We start from the raw sequence: 20,887 nt of genomic DNA, 5'->3' as shown, positions 1-20,887 counted from the left end.
ACCACTGAAGACTGAAAGACTGAAATAAGAACAAATGACTGATACATAAATCCGAACCTGGTAACAAATTAAAGGAGACTGAATTACAGTTGACCTGACAAAATAACAGATTTTCATTCACACAAAAGGACATATTTTTTTTGTTTAATTGCAGCAAAATGCCATTGATTCAGACCCCTTCATTTTCTGCACTTTTTCGTGTTATGGATTTAATTTTAAACGGATATTTTTGCCTTTTTTACTCATCAATCTACACACAGTCTACACACAATAAGCCATAATGATAAAATGAAAACATGTTTTTAGAAAGATTTGCAAATGTATTAAAAAATATTAAACTGAAACCTGCCATTTATATTAGTATTCAGTCGCTTTGGTCCAGTGTGTACTTTTTGCTTGAATTATCCAGGAGATTTATTTATGCTTCTTTGAGGACTGTAGGTCAGAGTGTTTCTAGTTCAAAAATAAAATACAATCACTGTAAATATGTAATAATAATTAATAATTCAGTTGTCCTAAATTAAAGAGACATCTGATGGCTGAATATAATGATGGTCTCCATGATCTTTGGGCCTGTTGGCCTGGGCCATTCAGGGATCCTTATATGCATTTATTCAGTGTCTTTAATCCATGAGCCATGTCTGTTTCTCGTCAGTGTGCAGTTATTTATTTTTTAGAGAAACTCCAGTTTTACTCCCACGTCCCCAAAGACCTGTGGTTTAGACTGAATGGAGATTTTAATTGGCCCATGTAGGTGAGTATACTGGTCTGGTGCCTTGTCCAGAGTTGGCTCCTGCCTTACACCTTCTCTTTCCTTCTCCCTGCTACCTTGAGTTGCAGTACGTAGATTTGAGAATGTTATACTGTATGTTGTTATTTTGGGATTGTTCAGCATTCTGAACTCCTCCTGCTAAGATGCATTTCTTTTTTCATTTCTTACTTATAATATCGTTCTTACAGTTTCAACTCTTGTAAAAATTCAGTTTCAGACTATCATTGCTCCATCACCATATCTAAACTTTATTTAACTTGACTTCCTTACACAATACTTACTTCCCATTTTACTCTGTACTCTTTGTTTCAGAGCAGTTTCTATTCTTTATGTCCTACTTACTCTCTCCATATTTCATATATTTAGGAAATATTGTTGTAGTGAAAGAAACAACTTGATGTTTTAATGGTAAAACATACTATATTCTTAGATTATATTTTGAGTGTTTCTGGAAAAATTTCCACATCTGTAGTAAACATTTTTTGGCACATGTAATATGAGAACAAATGGATTGATTCTTATGGCATTATGTGGACAGCTTGTAATTCTTATTCTTAAGAGCTAATTAGGTTTTTGGGAGAATTATAAATATTCAGCTTAGAGCTTGTAAAATTGAAAGTTTTTAAAGCTTAACCAACAACAGGCAAATCACTGTGCAGAAACTTACAAAATGTGGTTTATACATTTTGCATTTTGAGATCAATCTAAAGCTTGAACTTGAGCTTAAAGTACTGGTATTGTGTCTTGCATATATTTTGGTAAATTTTCACCATATACTGTACTCATGTTTTAAATATGTATTTAGTGGTGTTGGTCACCTCTAAATTATTTAACTCCTGATGGTATACATTTTGGATTCACGTAATCCACTGCATATGTTCCACCTACAACCCACCAGTGGCTACAGTCTAACCTCATAACATACTTTTTTCATATTTATGACAAAAATATTAAAATTGCTTTTGTTAAGTAATTTTGAACAATTTTTGATTGCATCTTCTGTAAGTAAGTTTGGTTTTGTTGCAATCTTCCAGCACATATTGTTAGAAAATGTCACAACTGATGTAGAAAAGCTAGCACTGTATATACAGCAGCAGTAATAGAAAATAGAGAGATATTTACCATACGCCTGCTTGGACCTGTATAAAGAAATACAAATAAACAAATCAGAAACATGATATCCCTGTATTCATTTACAGCAGACAATGTTAAAACATAAACAGAAGAAAAATAGTCATATATCTTAAATGACACTGGATCCTTTATAAAAAACAAAAACTACAACAACAAAAAAGGCTCAAGAAGAAGAAAGCAACTAACAACTTCATCTTCACATGTTAAAACCATCAGGGCATCTTTTGCACAATTTCTGCAATAACTCTTACAGATCGAGCTGCAGATCTTTCAGGCATATCTGTAGCAGCGAAGTATTTTAGGCACGGAAGAATTTGTTCTGACTGATTAAGCAATTTCCTCAACCAAGAAGTTGCTTCACTACACTTATTGTAATAGTCCATTATTTTGTCCTAGCAGTTATGTTTATGTATAAAAAAAACTGCATTCTCATATAATGTTTTTTTGTAAATTCAAAAATAAAAGTCAAAGACAACATGAAATTTCTGTACAATGTATTACAACTAATGATATATGAGATAACAGCATCTTTAAATCTATTCATTTAACAACATAGAACTGTGAGATGCACAGAGAGTTTAAAAAGAAAAGAGTATTTTACTTTTCATTACTCACCTCTTTAATTTTATCCTTTTGTAAAACCAAACTCCTAACAAAAGAGCACAGATGATGCAGAAAGCGGTGATCGTGATAACCACTGACAGCAAGGTTACTGTGTGAAGAAGAACAGACTGGGATAGTAAGTATATATTAACTATTTATCTGTTACATTCTGTATGTATAGATAGAGTACATATACATTTACAGTCATGTAATTATGCAGTATATATACAGACAAAGAAATAATTACAAAAATTAAACTTTTTGGGTAGAACTCCAGGTGCTATGCCAGGTGAAGACCAGGCACTGCTCATCACCTGCCTAATGCCTTCCCTACAGTGAAGCATGGTGGTGGCAGCATCATACTTTGGGGTTCTTCTCAGCTGCAAGGACAGGGAAGCTGGTCAGAACTGAAGAAGAGATGAATGCAGGCAAATGCAGAGAGGTCATTGAAGAAAACCTGCTCAGATTGGGGTGATGGTTCATGTTTCAGCTCAACAGTGACCTGAAGCATATAGCCGAGACAACATTGGAGTGGCTTTGCGATAAGTCCCTGACTGACCCTAAAGAGGCTTCTAAAAAGTACTGAATTAAGAATGAAAGATGTCAGTTTTGGATTTTTTTTAAAAATTGCAAACCTTTTTGAAAAAATGTTTTTACTCTGTCTTTATGGGTTATTGAGCGTAGATTAATAGACAAAATTACACATTTATCCATTTAAAATAAAATCTATTACACATGTGATGGGCGGCCAAGGCCGTTACCTGGCTGGGATGGTAGCTGGATGGAAGGACCGGGGGAGAGAGTATCAGCAGGGCACTATCTTCCCTGGGACGCTAGAGGTCAGCCCTACTGGGCGGCTGTGCCAGGGCGAGCTTCAGAGGCCTACAGGGCCCAGTATTCCACAAACAATAAAGTGTGCAGAAAGTGAAGTCTGAACATTTTCTTCTATTGTACCTACATACATACATGCATACTGTTGTACAATAGCTCAGTAGATATCACTTGAAATGATGTTTAATGAAGGATGGCCATTATGTAAAATTAAGGTTGTCTAACTAAATTAAAAATTTCCAGATTTCTTCATATGGGGAGTATTTGAAAACCTTTTAACTGAAACCATCTTTAAAAGAGAGAACAACAGCAATCATATTCGATTCAATTAATGTGACCAAGGAAGAAACTGATTAGCAGCAGTGGCGTAGTTAGAGTTCATCAGGGCGCGGCGGTGCTTCAATTTGCCGCCCTCCAACATATCTGAATATGTTCACCTATCCATATTACTAACCGAGAATGGTAAATCGGATGGACACAGGGACATCTGGCCATGGGCCGTGGACGCAAAAGACGTACTGCGCAGGCGCCCCCCACAAAACCCCCCTTCCAAGCAACGGAAACCGGATGGAATGCAACGTAAAATAAGAAATGAGGCGCCCATAGCACACAGAAAAAAGGAGTCAGACGCCGGCGCCGCACACAGCGCCGCACGAAGCCCATGGCACACGAAACGGAACACACACAAAGAAGAGAATTGAGACCCACTACACACAAAGCCCCCCTCCAGTAACTCAAATAAGAAATGAGGCGACGCGCCCCTAGAACACCAAAAAGAAAGGAGTCAGACGCAAGCGCCACATAGCACACGAAACACTACGCACACAAAGAAGAGGATTCAGACCCACGACACACAAACACCCCCTCCACTAACAGAGATCAAAAAAAGTGAGGCAACATGCCCCTAGCACACAAAAAAAAAAGAAGTCAGACGCGAGCGCCACACAAACCCCATTGGACACAAAACGGGACAGACTACGGACATAGCACACAAAACATACACAAAAAGGAGAATTCGGACCCACGACCACACTAACATAAATAAGAAATGAGACACAAAGCCCCATTACTGAACGAACCGTCCGTATTAAACATACGTCATCTGAACACATTCAAATTATGCAGCATAGGTCGATCTCATTACACTGATGCACTATTAACCGTTCAACCACAGAAAAGGCTCCATATTAACAGTGAGTGCGATCCTCCTTATTACTTATCCATATTTCTAACGCTGAAGAACAAACAAGTCATGAATTCACGATCACGGGTACAAAACGATACGGCTCGAGTGACGAGACCAAACACACGAACCCGCATGAAAAAAAACAATACACGTCGGCGCTGCATCGAAACAGGCACGAGTTCAAAACGAAACACCTCCCATCTCAGACATACAGAAACGGCAGCGAAGGGACAAAATAAATAAACGCAGACGTCTACAACGCGCATCTGAAATGCCAAAAAACAAGCAGGCAAGACTCCAAAAACAGAAAGCTCAACTGACCGACATACAAAAACGGGCAAGGCTCAATACAAACAATGCATGCCGTAAACTACTGTACAACGGGCTTCTCACACAGCACAGGCAAATCGATTACAGCTCCAAAACAACACGTCCCAAATACTGGACATACAACGACGTGCCTCTCAAACGGCACAAGCAAAACATACACGTCACGGACATCAACGACAGACACCTGCTAAACGCTTACGCTAATTAGCTGACAACGCGTTCAATAATGGTCCACTATTCAGAAAAATTCATTGGGATTAATGAATGTCATTTGCAATCATTGTCATTCACTTAACTTCCCTGAAGAAACAACTGGCAATACAAGTAATGAATTTACACGTTATTGTCAAAAGGCTCAAATTAGACTGCCTCCTTTACATTCATATCCTGAATATCTACAGAAGCTTCTAACTAACGATGTACCTGAAAGTAAAAACTTTATGAACTGCATTAGATCCTACAAATCGCTATCCACTATAAACATGAACAGTAGCAATGCACCTGACATCCGTCTTGCAAAACTGTTAATTATTGATAAATGTGCAATGGCATCCAGTCACTTACTCAACACCATTGATAAACTTCTACAAACGTTGATGAATAATAATATTCCCTTTGGAGGAAAGGTACTTTTATTAGGAGGAGATTTTAGACAGTGCTTAGCTATTGTTCCACATGCCATGCGCTCAGCTATTGTTCAGTTCACCTTAAAATACGCAGACAATTGCCATCGCTTTCAAAAGATACAGTTAGTACAAAACATTCGATGTCCAGATCCAGATTATAACAATTGTTTATTACAACTGGAAGATGGTACACTCACCAATACAGATGGACTTCACCCAGATATTATTACAATTCCTCAAGCCTTTATCTGCGACGACTTAGTTACGTAGATATTTGGAACAGCAATCTCATTAGACCAAATACCCCTTTTAACACAACACACTATATTATGTCCACCCGTTTTTGGACATGGACAACTTTATTTGCTTCCTATATGCGTCATCGACACCTTCACACTATGCTATATCTCATTCATACATCACACTCTTTGTAATTTCACAACACCAGGGGTTGGCGAGTGAAGCGAGCAGGGGGCAGAGCCCCCTAGTTTAAATAGAAAATTAAAATGACATATAGAGAAAAATTAAGATAAATTTTGCATAGATTTATTCATATATATAGAGAAACAGCAATAATTTTTCACATATAATTTTTTATAAGCATCAACTAGACAAGAATATAGTATAGACGCACAGATAAGCCGTGTTCTAATTATTAGTTTAATATAATTACGCTGGGAAAACCAGAACCAATGTAGTGTACAAGTGATAGGTGGGGATGTTTTCTGCGCAGAGCAAGAATGCATTCAGATTGATAATGAAACGAAATTATAAATTATAAATTAGTTGTTTATCTTGCTAGAAATTATTATCAGTGTAATGTTTATGTTTATTTTTGTTATTGCCTCATAAATTTCAAGTGCTGTTTCTGATGCTGTCACAGAAGGACAGTCTGAAAATTATTTTTGAAGCATTTGTGGATACAAATCAGAGAATTTTACTGTTTTCATTCATGAGTGATATTTTTCCGAACCCTGCTGCTTTCACACGAATTGTACTGAGCCTTTTGGCCAATAATGTCACCCCAAAAAATGTGTCACCCGGGGCAGACCGCCCCCTCACTACACCACAGTTAACAAATGATGATAGCATTGGGAGTTATCAAATTATGAAAAAAAAAATCTGCATTCATCATGTCCATGATAAAATCACACAATTTCATTTTTTATTTTGAAGCCTATATTAATTTAAAATGGTTGAATGCACACTCAGTATTCCCAGTTGACAATGCAGGGGCTCAGTGAGCTCCAAGAGACTGAGTTCTTGTCCCTGCCTGTGTGTGGTCTGCACATTTCCCCCATGTCTGTGTGGATTCTTATGTGAGGAGGTGAATTGGAAACTGATACTCAACCTGTTCTACATGATTGTGCCCTATCAACGACTGCTTCCTACTTTGTACCCAGTGCTGGCTGATCAGGCACCAACCACCACAACCCAGAATTGAACAAAAGGGGCACAGATAAAGGATAGATATAGCTTCAGCTGAAAGCATTAGTATTCTAAATATTTTTTAAAAATATGAAATCCTTTTATAGTTTTAGTGCCTATCCGCACGTCAATACACAGATATTTTATAATGCATTGTTACCTTTGGACATGTCTTCTTTTTTCCCCATATCTCCTGCATCAATGTTAATTGGATAATATGGTGTGGTTTTCTTGTTCAAGTCATTTTTATTTGTGGATGAGTCCATTTGTAAGCAGATTTCTGAAGTCAGTGAACTATTCTTTTTTGAAATGCACTCCAGTTTCCCTTCAGTGTCTTCTGTCATTTTATTAATTGTGAGAGTAGTTGTTGTCCAACTTATTCCCTCTTCACCATCAGGAATTTGTCTGTTCAGTTTCCACTTGTATGTATCTGTTGTTGTTTTATCACAAGGAGTGCAAGAAAATTGAATTTTATCTCTGCTCCTTAGTTTACTTAAACTGTGTCTAGATGAAATGTCAACACCCTTATAGCATCCTTTTAGAAATGGGAAAAATATGATGAATTAACATTTTTAATATTAAATAAAGAGGAAAAATGTAAAATAATAAATGTCATCTACATTGTCAACAATACCAAAGAATTAAAAAGAGCAAATCCAAGGGAAAAGATGGATTGGTAGTCCTGGGACATACTAGAGACATTATATCCTTCATCTGGGCTAGAATCAACTTTTAAAATGTTAGCATGAAAAGGGGGAATGTGTCTGGCTCATCTTGTAGCTACCGCAACCCTCACCAGGAAAAGCAGAGAGAAAATGTAAAATGAATTCATCTGTGAATGTTAATGAATAAAAGGTGCAAAGTTATATTAGCCTGTTTTTACTAATTTACTAATTTTTACTAATGTGTTTTTCCACATTTCCAAATAATACAAACAACTTTTCATTTTATAGCACATTTTTATACACAAGATGTAGCTCAAAGCGCTTTACAAGATGTCAATGAAATTGTTACAAGCAAAGAAAAACAAATTAAAATCAGATAATAATAATAAATAAATAACATGTAAAAAATACACAATACCCACTCACATCAGGTAGATATATAATTAATAGAGAAGTCCTTATATGTAGCCTCATATTTAAGAATTTAAAGAGGAGGTTAGATGGTCAAGAGTACATAAAAAAATAAAAAGTCAAGATAATCTAGTGAAAAAAATAAAAAGTGGTACAGTGGTTCCAAGGAGAAAAGATAATAATAACAATACTCTGAAAAGAACCCATTTCCAAATATTAATTGTTATGCTGTTGTGCCATCCCAGATGTTTAGAAAAATATATCTATCTATTTTAATCCCTTACTCAGCACCATGATGAGATCTGTTCTATTCACTAGTAAACTACACAAATGTTATTGCCATCAGATTCTTTTTTTACTTTCTCGTATATGAAGTATGGGGAAAGTATTGTAATTGTCCAAAGATCTGATGTCGAGATTTTGATGAATGTCAAAAATACCATTTTTGGAATTATGTCTCTGTGTCTGCCTCTGTGCGTATGTGTATACGTAAACACAATAAACTGAGTACTCTTTCCCTTAGGTTAACCAAGTTTTGCAAGTATTAGATACAAAACATGATTTCTATCAATGTTTGGGCTATTTCCGCTAACTGAAAGTGGTACTTTTTTATTCCTGCAGTTACAGAGTCCAATTTATTCAACTTTACTTTTATAATAATTGTTCAATATATTAATTTGATTTGATTTGTTGTTGATGGTTCTTTAATGTACATAATATAAAAATATAATCATTGTCTTGCGGTTTACTCCTAAAATATCCATCCCCATATCTGAGTATACAAGAAAGTCTAGGGGAGACCACTCCTGGTTTTTATTATACAGTTAAACATACAGATGTTATGTGCATGATCACAGTTACTTTTTTGTAACACATTGCCTCTTATACATCCATTTTCCCCAACCTACTTTATCCAATACAGGATTTTGGGAAGCAGACCTTATCCTTTCAGACTTGGAAAGCTCACGTACTGTCCATTTAGGCCTGCCAATTAACCTAACATACTGTACACATCTTTAGGTGCAGAAGGAAACTAGAATATTCAGAGAAAGCCCACACTGACAAAGGGATAAAAATGGTTGGGCTAGAGAGTGAGCACAAGCTCTTGTAGCTTTGTGTCAGCACTGTTAATCACTGTGCCACCATGCTGCACCCTTGCTGGAAAGTTATATGCAATTATTTTTTAATAGCTCATTTAATGTTAGATGGCATGGTGTTGGGCTGGTCAGTACTTATAAGGAAGATGAGACGGTGTAGAGGAGTCAGGTGGAGAAGTTTGTTTCTTGGTGCAAAAAGAATTGTCTGCAACTTAACATCAGCAAAACCAAGGAAGTGGTTGAAGAATTTTGCCTCACCAAAGAGCCTCTAGGTCCTACATCACTATTCAGGGTGTAGATATACAGGTGGGTGCATTGCTACAAGTACTTGAGGGCTCACATCAATGACAGGTTAGACTGGTCTTGAAACACTGAGGAACTATATAAGAAAGAGCAGAGCAAGCTCTTCTTCCTTAGGAGACTGCACTCCTTTAATGTGGGAAGTGACATCCTTTACATCTTGTATAACTCTGTGATGGCCACTGTGATTTTCTCCACTGTGGTGTACTTGGCTGCAAACATCACTTCAAGAACAAGCTAAATAAAAGGGAAAACTTGGTTATAGGGCATACTCTGGACTCCCTTGTCATCTATCTATCTATCTATCTATCTATCTATCTATCTATCTATCTATCTATCTATCTATCTATCTATCTATCTATCTATCTATCTATCTATCTATCTATCTATCTATCTATCTATCTATCTATCTATCTCTAAAGCATGGGTCCAATGTCCTATTTCCAATCCTACACATGGTCCTTGTCTGAGTCACTTTTCCATGTTCTCTGTATGTCTGTGGTGGGTTTTCTCTACACAATGCTTTTTAAGACCCCGAATTGTGTTAATTGACATTTGTAAACTTGCCTTGTGTGGGCATATGTAAGTGGGCCCTGTATTGGACATATACTTTACCAATGGCAGGTTTCTGCCTTGCAACTGATACTGCAGCCAGAAATGGTCAATCCATTAGGCAACACAGGCAGCCGCCTAGGGGGCCAACACCTGTTTATGAAAGTTAAGGGGTGCTTACTCTGGACATTGAGGGGCAACATTTATGTAAATGAAGTGATGCACTCTGATTTTTTTTCGTTACATCTGTTCTATGGACAGTGAGGGTTACTGAGGTTCCCTCCTCCCCAGTCTCCAAAGTCTGATATCTCAACCTGATAACTATAGACAGCAAGGGGCACCATTTTTGGAAATTCAAGAGGCACTTACTATGGACCTTTCCACTTCCCCCCTTGGTCCAAGCTAAGGACACTGAGGACCACTGTCTTGGTAACTTAAGGGTCCTGCCCCCAAAAACACCCTCAACAACTCTGCCTAGGGCTGCATTTGGGCTTCAACCTTCATTGACTACTGCAGCAGGCTGCAGCTCACTATGATCCTAAATTGGATTAAGAGGATTACAGAAAGTTATGCTATGTGATATTTAACACTTTTTTTATTATAAATTCTGCTATGATACAATTGAGCTTCTTTTACACAACTGCTTATATATTTAGGTACCCATGTTAACAAAATGATTCTTTCTCACATCATCCAGCTTCTTAGAGACTGTCTTGGCAAAATGATGAATTGACTAAAAATGGTGCACCAAAAATCCTTTAAAACAAAGTGTCTTTGTATTCTCACATGTTGCTAATTTTTATTTGTGTTTTTGTGGCTGTGTGAGTCTACAGTATTTCTTTATTTTCTGTGCAATATGGTTGGGATATAATTTCATGTAACTGTATGTAGTCATCTTATACTTATGTTTTGCGAAGGGCATTTTCTTCTCACAACAGTTTGCCAGGAGTGAGGGCAACAACAGGATGGCGCAAAGGAGTATCCTGGATAGAGAGACTAGTAGGTCTAGTAGGTATACAGGGTTATTTAGGGGTATGTACTGGAAAAGGCAATAGGCAGGGGTCATGGAATGATATTGAGAGTGTAGAAACCAGGTTGGAATCATGTTTTGCTCTCTCAAGATGGTAGAAATGGTTGACTGTTTCCTTATAAAAAGGTGGGTGAGTGCCTTGAGCATTGGAAACACGCTATACAAATGAAATGTATTATTATTATTATTATCCATCCCTCCATTATCCAGCCCGCTATATCCTAACTACAGGGTCAGCCAACACAGGGAGCAAGGCAGGAAACAAACCCTGGGCAGGACACCAGCCCACCGCAGGGCACACACACACACACACACACACCAAGAACACACAAGGGACAATTTTGGATCACCAATGCACCTAATCTGCATGTCTTTGGACTGTGGGAGGAAACCGGAGCACCCAGAGGAAACCCACGCAGACACAGGGAGAACATCCAAACTCCACGCAGGGAGGACCCTTGAAGCGAACCCAGGTGTCCTAACTGCGAGGCAGCAGTGCTACCACTGCGCCACCCATTATTATTATTATTATTGTTATTATTATTAATGGTGGCTATCTCATCAAAGCCAACCAAAAGCTTAAAGGTGCAGCAACAACATGTGTTGCATGTTCATTAGACATACAAGTAAGAATTTCATTATAGTCTGTACATATTGCAATGCAATTACTGCTACTACTACTACTACTACTAGCCTGCTGTCCCTGGAGCAAGTCGAAGGCCATTACTTATCACATACATTATATTGGGACATGCCTGGAAGTAAATAGAAATGGAGTTGAAAGCGGCTTTGTAGCCAGAGGTCCTTAGATTGGACAGTTGAGAAAAGAGTGGAACAAACACTGAACTGGGAGGGAGAAAGAGATTTGGGGAATTGGAGGTAAAGAGAGTGCTTGGTGTAGAACTGTGGTGGTAAGTGGGTGAGCTACCACACATACAGACAAGGAATCAAACCTGTCAAGGTAGATCTGTGTGTTTTGAATTATATGAATGATATATTTCTTCCTGTAGAATATTTTTTATAATTAAGGTGCCATTTAATGTTTGCAGAATTTATTATCTTAATTTTTCCTGTACATTTTTCCAAACATGGCTTGCACGCGTGACTTGAGCTTATGGAGCAATTTATACAATATACAGTATCTGTAGTTTGGTTCTTAACATTTTCTCTGTTTATTTACCTACTTTAGATGTCCTCTTGTTTTTTTGTCAGTAGGATAACACTGCCTGGAAGTAGTTGTATTCCTGTTCAATTCCTGACTGAGGCCTTTTTTGTGTTCTCCTGCTGTCATAACACTTGATTTTGAGTAAACAAATGTTAATTAAACAAGTATGACTGGTTGTGCATACTGTATGTCCAGGCAAAAACATCTTTAACAATTTCAGTTCTCACTTGCTACTGGTGCCAGGATAGACACTACTGCATGAATCAGAATGGATACAGAAAATGGATATATTCACGGGAAATGCTCAAATTAAATGGGCACTACTTGGAATATTTTCATCCTTAGTAATGCAGTAAACAGTATAAATGAATCTAGGAAACTACAGTATTTCAAAATTGTCATACCTGGTAAAACCTCAAGGTCATACGATTCTTTTTCTTCTTTAACATTTGCACAAATGAATCTTCCAGAATCACTCACAATGGAGTCACTCAGTACTAGAGCATGTGTTCCATTTGCATATTCATTCACTGTTAGGCGGTTCTTGAACCTCTTTTCATTTACATGCCTACCATCTACTCCTGATGCAATCAAAATTATTTTGTCTTTGCTTAGGTCCTGAGGATCTGTACAAAGTGGGTATTTAGGAGTCCATCTCCACATCATGTCATTCCCAGATAATGAACATTGAAATAAAACCTCTGTTTCTGGTGGAACTGGATTTTTTGTAACTGCAAAAAAAAAATAAATAAATAAATAAAAAAAGATAGAAGAAATCATAAAATATATAATTGTATCATTACCAAGAATTCAAGTTGTCATGTCATTAAATGTCATAAATCACATTCATCCCCTTTCTACATCCCTGACCTGAGTCACCAATGATTCGGAGTATGGACACTGGCCGTCGTGTCACCCAATCACACAGTTTCATCATGTGTATATCAAATAACTGAATTAAAACTAATTTAACACTTTTTTAATAAGTTTATGTTACTGGATTACATGCAATGCACTCTTTCTTCTTGACTGTGTGATTGAGCCCTGCAAAGGAGTGGCATACCGTTACGTGTGCTTCTTGCCTTAAATCCAGGGCTTCTGGGATAATAACAAAGCACGTATTTTCCCTTAAATGAAAATGTATGCATTAGGTGACTTGTTACTTTGAAAAATAACCAGACTACTTAACATGTGTTACTTTTAAAGTGTTTCCCCAACAGTGCTCTTGAGATTGTGCTGCTGAGCTTATCATTGTAATCACTGTTAATGAGTGATTTCAGAAATTTTGAAACAGATTACATTATTCTTTCTCCTGGTTGTAATAATCACTTCAGCATTTGCTTCAGGAAATGTATATGTGTGGATTCCTCATACTGGTGGCTGCTAAAACCATGTGTAAGATTAAGTAGGTGAATAGAGTGCAGTGAACATGTGCAGACTATAAAATCCTTAACTTTAACCCATTTAAGAGTTTACAAGGCATTTTAGTCACCAGGTTTCTGTGAATAACATGTAATGCACTCATTATCAACACAGTTAAGTTAAATGTTGTCTTAATGTTCAGGGAATTGGCTTTATACTACAAGTCTATCTTTTAGTCACCTCCACTTTCATCCTAACCTTCTTGTCTGGAACCTCCACTTTCATCCTAACCTTCTTGTCTGGAAGCTGTAAAATACACACATACACAATTGTAATGGATTCAGAGATTTGGCAATAACTTCTGCAAAACAATGATAATAATAAATGAGTAGGTAAGCATGCCTTGTAATGTACTGACATCCCATTGTGGGGCAGCTGTTTGTAAAAATATTAGCAAATTGTTTCTAAGGTACATTTGGACATTTATATTTAATATCCTATTTGCAGAACTTGAAGAGGTTTTCTGCTCACTTAGGGAAAAATTGACCTGGTATTTATAAATAGTCTTATGAAACAAGAACCATCTAAAAGCTCATGATAATGACTAATGAATCATATCAGTTTATTTTTAGTCAGGGAAAAAGGCATCTATCAACTTTAAGTCATGCAATGTATAACAGGAGACACTTCACTAAGTACTATGACACAGAATAAAAGGGAGATGAAAATCATAATGTAGAGATATTTAAAAGGAGTGTAACCAGAAAGTTGAACATGTGTGTCATGGATGTAAAACTCTAGTGTCTTTTACCTGGCTTGGGGGAAAAAAACTGGCGCTCCTCCAAAACCACACTGCACAGACCCTTCAGCTCTTCAGTTTCCTGTAGAGAATTCCGCTGGGACCTTTCATTCTGTTTCTTGCATCTCTACATTTATTCGTCTATTCATTTATTTATTATTTTCTGAGCCAGCTTATTTTATTATAAAGTCGCAATGAACCTGAGACTGTCATGGCAGCCTCAGCTAGGAGCCAACCCATCAGAGAGAAGTTACTCACCCACCAACATTCAAGCAAGAATTTCACACTACTCTGTACATGAGACAATGATACAACTACAACTACTTCTACTACTTCTACTGCTACTACCACATTCTTTTTCATCAAACCCATTTAGCGCCATGATACATCTTACAGTAAGTGAGTGTACATGTGAGTGTGATTGTGTGTGTGCCCCCTGAAAGAGAGGTGCCCAGTCCATGGCTGAAGTCACTGGTGTTTGAAGATTCCAAAATCTCTGCAATAGATCATGTATATTAAGGGAATGTATAGATGAATAAGACAGAATAAACAGCAGATCATTTGCAACATTTCATGTGATAACATTTGTGCTATTTTTTGGGGTTTAAATGTTATTAAAATTACAATGCACAAAATAATCTACATGCAAAAGCACATCAAATTTTCATATTTCATTTAGTATTGAGACATTAAGAGTTCCTGACATTTTTTTTAAATATTTGAATTTGTAGCTTTTAATAAGAACCAATATTTGTTTTGTAAGCTTATGATGTGTCAATGAATGTTGTTGTAAATGTTAATCTGGATTCCTTGGCTGAAATTCTGTTCTGTGTTCTCACTTTTTTTGTGCCAGTAAACATGTAAGGCACATAATTGACATGACTACAGTTGGAAAGATGTTTATTTGGTTGCACATAATTGACATGACTACAGTTGGAAAGATGTTTATTTGGTTTCAGTGCCAGTCATTATTTTTAAATCTATTTTTGTCCCCAGGTTGGTACCCATACTCAAGGTTGAAGGCTACAATAAATTATGTAAGCAATTTCCATTATTAGAAGCTAAGGGACTAAAGTTATATTTTATACATCCATGCATCCCTGTTGTTGGTAAGCAAAGGATAATTACACAACAAAATGATAATACCAATCTGAATAAAATAATGTTATATAATTGGTACTTATTTATTTTAAACTTTAAAAATGTCATGAGGACTGCAATTTGACTACACTGGGACACTGAAAAAGAACCAATAGTATTCTATAAAATTTAAAATAATAATTAAGGATTCTCATCTGAGAGTAAAGCGCTTTTCAGAGGGTGATAATCGAATGTTTGTTTATTTAAGCATTGTAGTGTTATTCCTTCTCTTAAACAATTAACATGTCTATTATCCTGATGTTTGTGAGACTTACCAGGAATGTTTATTAGGTTCGTCTACTCTTGCCCTTGAAGATTAATACACACACGCACACGCACACACACAAACACACGCACACACACACGCACACACAGAGCGATTTTAGCCAGACAAAGTCTCAAGTGGTGCCAGTTACCAGTCACTCCGCAATATTCCGCATAAGTTTCTCTATGTAGGGTTTCACTGTCACCAGCTCTAACAAACAAGAGGGTGTCTTCATGACACACAATACATTACAGCTTGTATGAAGAAGGGATCTGAATTGCCTCGAAAGCTTGCATAGTGTAATCTTTTTAGTTAGCCAATGAAAGGTGTTATGTTGCTCGAATTCTCACTACATCCATAATGGCTAACACGGTACAACACCCTAGTACTTCATGACACACAGAAAAACACAACTCATCTGGTTGTATGCTACTTACTAACCAAACTATGTCTTGCTTTTACCACACTTGTTCTACTTATTAAGAAGCAACCTCAATAGCATTGATAAAACCTTTGAATGAGACAGTAGCCATCTAACTCACACTTGGTACCCTTTTATAATTTCCATCACTCTAGATAAAAGGCAAAGTGTAGAAAATATAAAAAGTCATGTGATATTTATTAACATATAACCATACTAAATAGAAGAGAATACAGTGGAACCTCGGTTCACGAAGTCTCGGTACATGTACAAATCGGTTTACGACCAAAAAGTTTGCCAAACTTTTGCCTCGGTTCACGACCACACACTCGGTATACGAACAAGCCAGTTTCCCTTTCGGTTTGTACGTGTTCAGTCTCTCCCTGTGCATTTCCTGTGCATCGAGCAAGAGAGAGAGAGCGAGAGAGCGCGACACACACACACACATGCAGCGCGAGAGAGAGAGCTGGACGCATAAGGTAGGAAGGCAGCTAAAGAATGCACTGGGTTTGATTTTGTTTTAACTTCTGTTTACAGCGATCGGTTCGTAGCCTGCATTGTTGCAATGTTACTTTTCTTGGTGGTTTATTAAATTACGGATTTTTTCAAATGTTCACTTTTTTCCCTGTGCTTAAAACTCATTAAAAAAAGTGTTTTTAGCCAGCAGTTTGTAGCTCTATAGCGTGAACTATTGCAGTGTTAGTTTTCTCTGTTGTTCAAGGTTTTCTCAGTGTTATTCAATGTTTTTACATTTAGTTTACTATTACGCTGTGCATTCTATGGTTTAATTAACTATATTTGTGCTTAAAAACTTAAAAAAAATATATATTTACATACAGTTCATATGGTCTGGAACAGATTAATTGTATTTACATACAGTACAATCCTATGGGGGAATTTGCATCGGTTCATGACCAAATCGGTTTACGACCAGAGTTTTGGAACGAATTATGGTCGTGAACCGAGGTTCCACTGTATACAGTAATAGTAAATAAAATAGGTAGCAAAGTCTGGATATAAATAGTCCTAGAAAAGCTTACTGAAAATTGGAAGTGTCAAGGGGTTAATGTCTGGTTTGGTTTTTGGTTTACTGATTGGTGTTATTCATAGGTTACATTTTCTGACATCTAAATCAGATGATCTCCTGTCTTTTGATCTCTGAAGTCATCTTTCAGTCTTTGTTTTTTCTTCTTATTTTTGGTCCCTCAGACGAGCTATATTTATACTAAAATACACACGTAGGGTTTAGGGACATGTGGCATTACACACATTTGATTGGCCATCCTATCCTAATGGCGAATGATTCTGATCAGAGTGTTTGGTCTTTTAAGTACAGTACCTTCACACTCCTTTCCTTTTCCAAGCTTTAAACTAATTCTGTAATTCCTAGTCTTACACCATCTATCCATTCACAGGTTTTAAATGAATTAAAAAAGTTTCTGTGGCATCTGTGCTTACTTCCGATTCCCAGGTCATAAAGTAATAGAAATGGAGGTGACTGGAGCAAATGCATAAATTACTACAACAACAACAACAACATTTATTTATATAGCACATTTTCATACAAAAAGTAGCTCAAAGTGCTTAAAGTACAATACAAAGGGATGCTTGCAATGCCTGTACTTAAAGTCTTGTAAATTGGGTTCATTCTGGCTCATTTGAGCAAAATAATTGAAATTTAATATAAACAGTCTACGGTTCAAAAATCTAAGATTTTCCACACCAGAACAGCATGTTAAAACATCACAGTGTCAACCTAACCACAGATGAGTAAGTCGATCAGTACTGTCTTTTAGTTTTCATTTACTGGCAAAAAGACTTTTTGAAGTTAGCAAAATCATTGATATTGTGCTTTGGCTTTGCCCATCTTCTGGATTTGTTGCAGTTGTGAAAATTTTTTGTATGTAAGAGCCTCATGACTCCACCAGGGAAGCAAAGTTCAATTGTCTCTCTATGTGAGCTCAAGTCCTTAACACATAAGTACCCCAGAACAAAAAAGTGGAGCAATTCACCTTTCACCTGCATTTAGTTTACATACAGGGTGACATATTGAGATAATTTGGTACACATTTAAGTCAAAAATATTTCAGGTTTACAAGTAGCTTAAGCATTATACAACGTTAGATGAATACATTAATGCAGTTTGAATGTACGAAGTTTGGAAGGTTTTTTTTTTTCTTTAAAAAAAGAGAATAATATTACACAGGTGTTTAAAGTTATCAGTGCTGACAATCAAATATTGTTTTGTGTGTGTGAGTGGTTCGGAAATCACCTTGGTGTCTCTTGACTGATAGATGATTAACTAATTGATTGGAGGGGTCTGCTAGGTGCGATGTCGGGGCGCTCTTCTGGTTTACCTCACTCGTTATACAGCCACTCCTGAGGAAACGCTGTGTTTAGGTTGATTTATGAATCATTCTCTTATTGCAGTTATGCAGTAATTAAAATGCTATTTATATTGCCAACAAGTTAAGATAAATGTTTATCTTCAAACTCAGTAAAAGTTAGCGCAGAATTAAACTTTTTCCTTTTTTTGCAAGTTCAACCCTACTTTTTTGTCAGAGAACAAATGCTGAGCATGCAGGTGTGCGCAAGAGAAAAGTGTTAACTAACGACTTTTGTAAGAAACATAAAAAGCAATGCCTGTCGAGTGAATCCTAATGCTCCCAGTCAGTGACGTAGAACTTTACTGAGCACTTTGTAAAGGTGTTTCATTGTGTTTATAAGAAGAGCTTGTTAAGCATGTTAATAAAGCAGTGCTTGGTTTTAAATAAATACTGTCTAATATAATAGTAACTGTAAGCAAAACACTCATTAAGTAAAAGAAAGGTAGTACTCACTGTCTTTTGTTAAGGATAAACAAAATACTTTTAGTATTTATGCCTATTGTATGTGTGTAATAAGTACTGTGTGTGTGTATGTGTGTGTATACAGTATATATATATATATATATATATATATATATACTGTATACACACACATACACATATATATGGGCATATATTTTTATATTTGATTTCTAACATATTTAAAATGGCTTTGTTATATATATTAATGTATACTACTGTTTGTCCTACATTGGAAAAAGAAAGAAACCTGTGAAACTTAAATAAGTGAATGTGTAGAATGATTAATGAATGTATTGAAAGAAGAAGTTCAAGAGCTACAGATGAAGAAGAGTATATAAGCCAAAATGTTTAAATGTGGTGAAAGTTATGAATACAAAATACTGTAAAGTGTTGTGGAAAACAAAACAGCCACATTAATCAATTATCAAATAGGAGGTCTTTTATTATAGTATGTCAATGGATTCAGTTCCTTTCAAGGGTAAGATCTGAACAGCATTATGTGCTTTGAGTTATCAAATTTAAAGGTTTACCCCCTTCTCATAACCGGCCCCCTGTCATACATGGTTTAAGTTAGCATTTTTGAAACAATCAACAAAAGCAGGATATGTATGATTCCTTTACAACTTACCAGATAATATTTATTAATTAGAGAAATGGTTAATTAGTCCTTATATGTCATTCACAGTTCTATATCCAGGACTGACTTTAAAAGACAAATTAAGGAATTACATCTTATTGTTCTGTCCATGAGATAAATGAATTTGATTAATTACTCTCAAGAATTGCTTACTTAATGAAGTTCAGTTATACAAAATGCTAGCCTTGTCTGAAAAAAAATATGTTTTGTCTTAATTTTTAACCTCTAACAAAGGTGCAGCTTGAGATGGCAACCGATTTCTCCCTATCTTTATCTAAACAATACAACTTCATATCATAGCATATTTCAAAAGGAAGCCAAGATTTCCTGTTGCAATGTTGCAATCAAAAGTGTGAAACAAATACAAAGCAAATTCATAAAAGTTAAATATTTAGATTGAAGAACATAAAATTCCACAGTGCTGAAGAGAGTTAAAAGGTGTAATGTACTGAAATGTTATTTTCTTGTGTTGTCATTAATAGACTTGTTATACAGACACTGCTCAGGAAACACTGTGTTGAGCCCAATTTATAAATTGTTCCCTTTCTGCAGGGGTGCAACAACAACAGATCACTTTTGCTCTAAAACGTAGCCATATAACAGATAGGCCAATTTTCCCCTTCATCTGAAAAAAATGATAGCATTTAATAAAACACATCACATTTCATACTGCTGTTAAACCAGAGAACTATGTATGTTTACAATTCACATACACCATTAATACATCATATACAGCAATAAAAAGTTGTAAAACTCATAAGAGATTTAATTATTCTGATAAATGACAAATTTATTTTTTTAAGCATGTACAAATCAGTTAATGCATGATCTTCTTACCTGTAGCTCTGCTTTGAGAAAACCACATCATGACAGTAAAATACATCAGGAGCAACATATTCAACAAAGAGAATACCTCCATATACCGGCATAGGTTAATTAAAGAACGAAATACTAGATATTTAATTCTTACTAGAGAAAAATATAAAATCTTAAATCACAAATAGGAAGAACATCTGTTATGTCAATCTGTCTGTGTCACCATCTAATAATATTTTGAAAGAGGAAGTGCAGCTCTTTTACAATTGCCACTTCATGTCTCAGAGGCAAGTGAAAATATAGTTTACAATGTTACACATTTTTAACAATGCATATTTGAGAATAAAATGTAGACTTGTAATTATTTTAAATATCTTTTAGTAATTTTTAGTCATTTATGTCTTAGTGGATTTCAATGAACATATAGCTGGAAAATAATTTTGTTCTAGCCGGTAAATCAACAAGATT

The 20,887-nt window shown here is 36.1% G+C and overlaps 1 protein-coding gene across 1 annotated transcript; it reads right to left on the bottom strand.

The window, feature by feature from the left end:
- Positions 1 to 673: 673 nt before the first annotated feature.
- LOC114642026 (uncharacterized) lies at positions 674 to 20,608 on the bottom strand. Its single transcript, XM_051934253.1, has 6 exons — positions 20,441 to 20,608; positions 12,535 to 12,861; positions 7,071 to 7,445; positions 2,522 to 2,618; positions 1,895 to 1,911; positions 674 to 828 (listed from the first exon to the last, which is right to left on the bottom strand). Exons 1-6 carry the CDS (start codon positions 20,520 to 20,522, stop codon positions 674 to 676), a joined length of 1,053 nt encoding a protein of 350 aa, XP_051790213.1. The 5' UTR covers positions 20,523 to 20,608.
- Between the last annotated feature and the right edge of the window lie 279 nt (positions 20,609 to 20,887).

Source organism: Erpetoichthys calabaricus, chromosome 1 (genome assembly GCF_900747795.2).
Source record: "Erpetoichthys calabaricus chromosome 1, fErpCal1.3, whole genome shotgun sequence".
NCBI lineage: Eukaryota > Metazoa > Chordata > Cladistia > Polypteriformes > Polypteridae > Erpetoichthys > Erpetoichthys calabaricus.
Note: the sequence above shows the minus strand (reverse complement) of the source record. Positions and strands in the feature narration are given on the sequence as shown.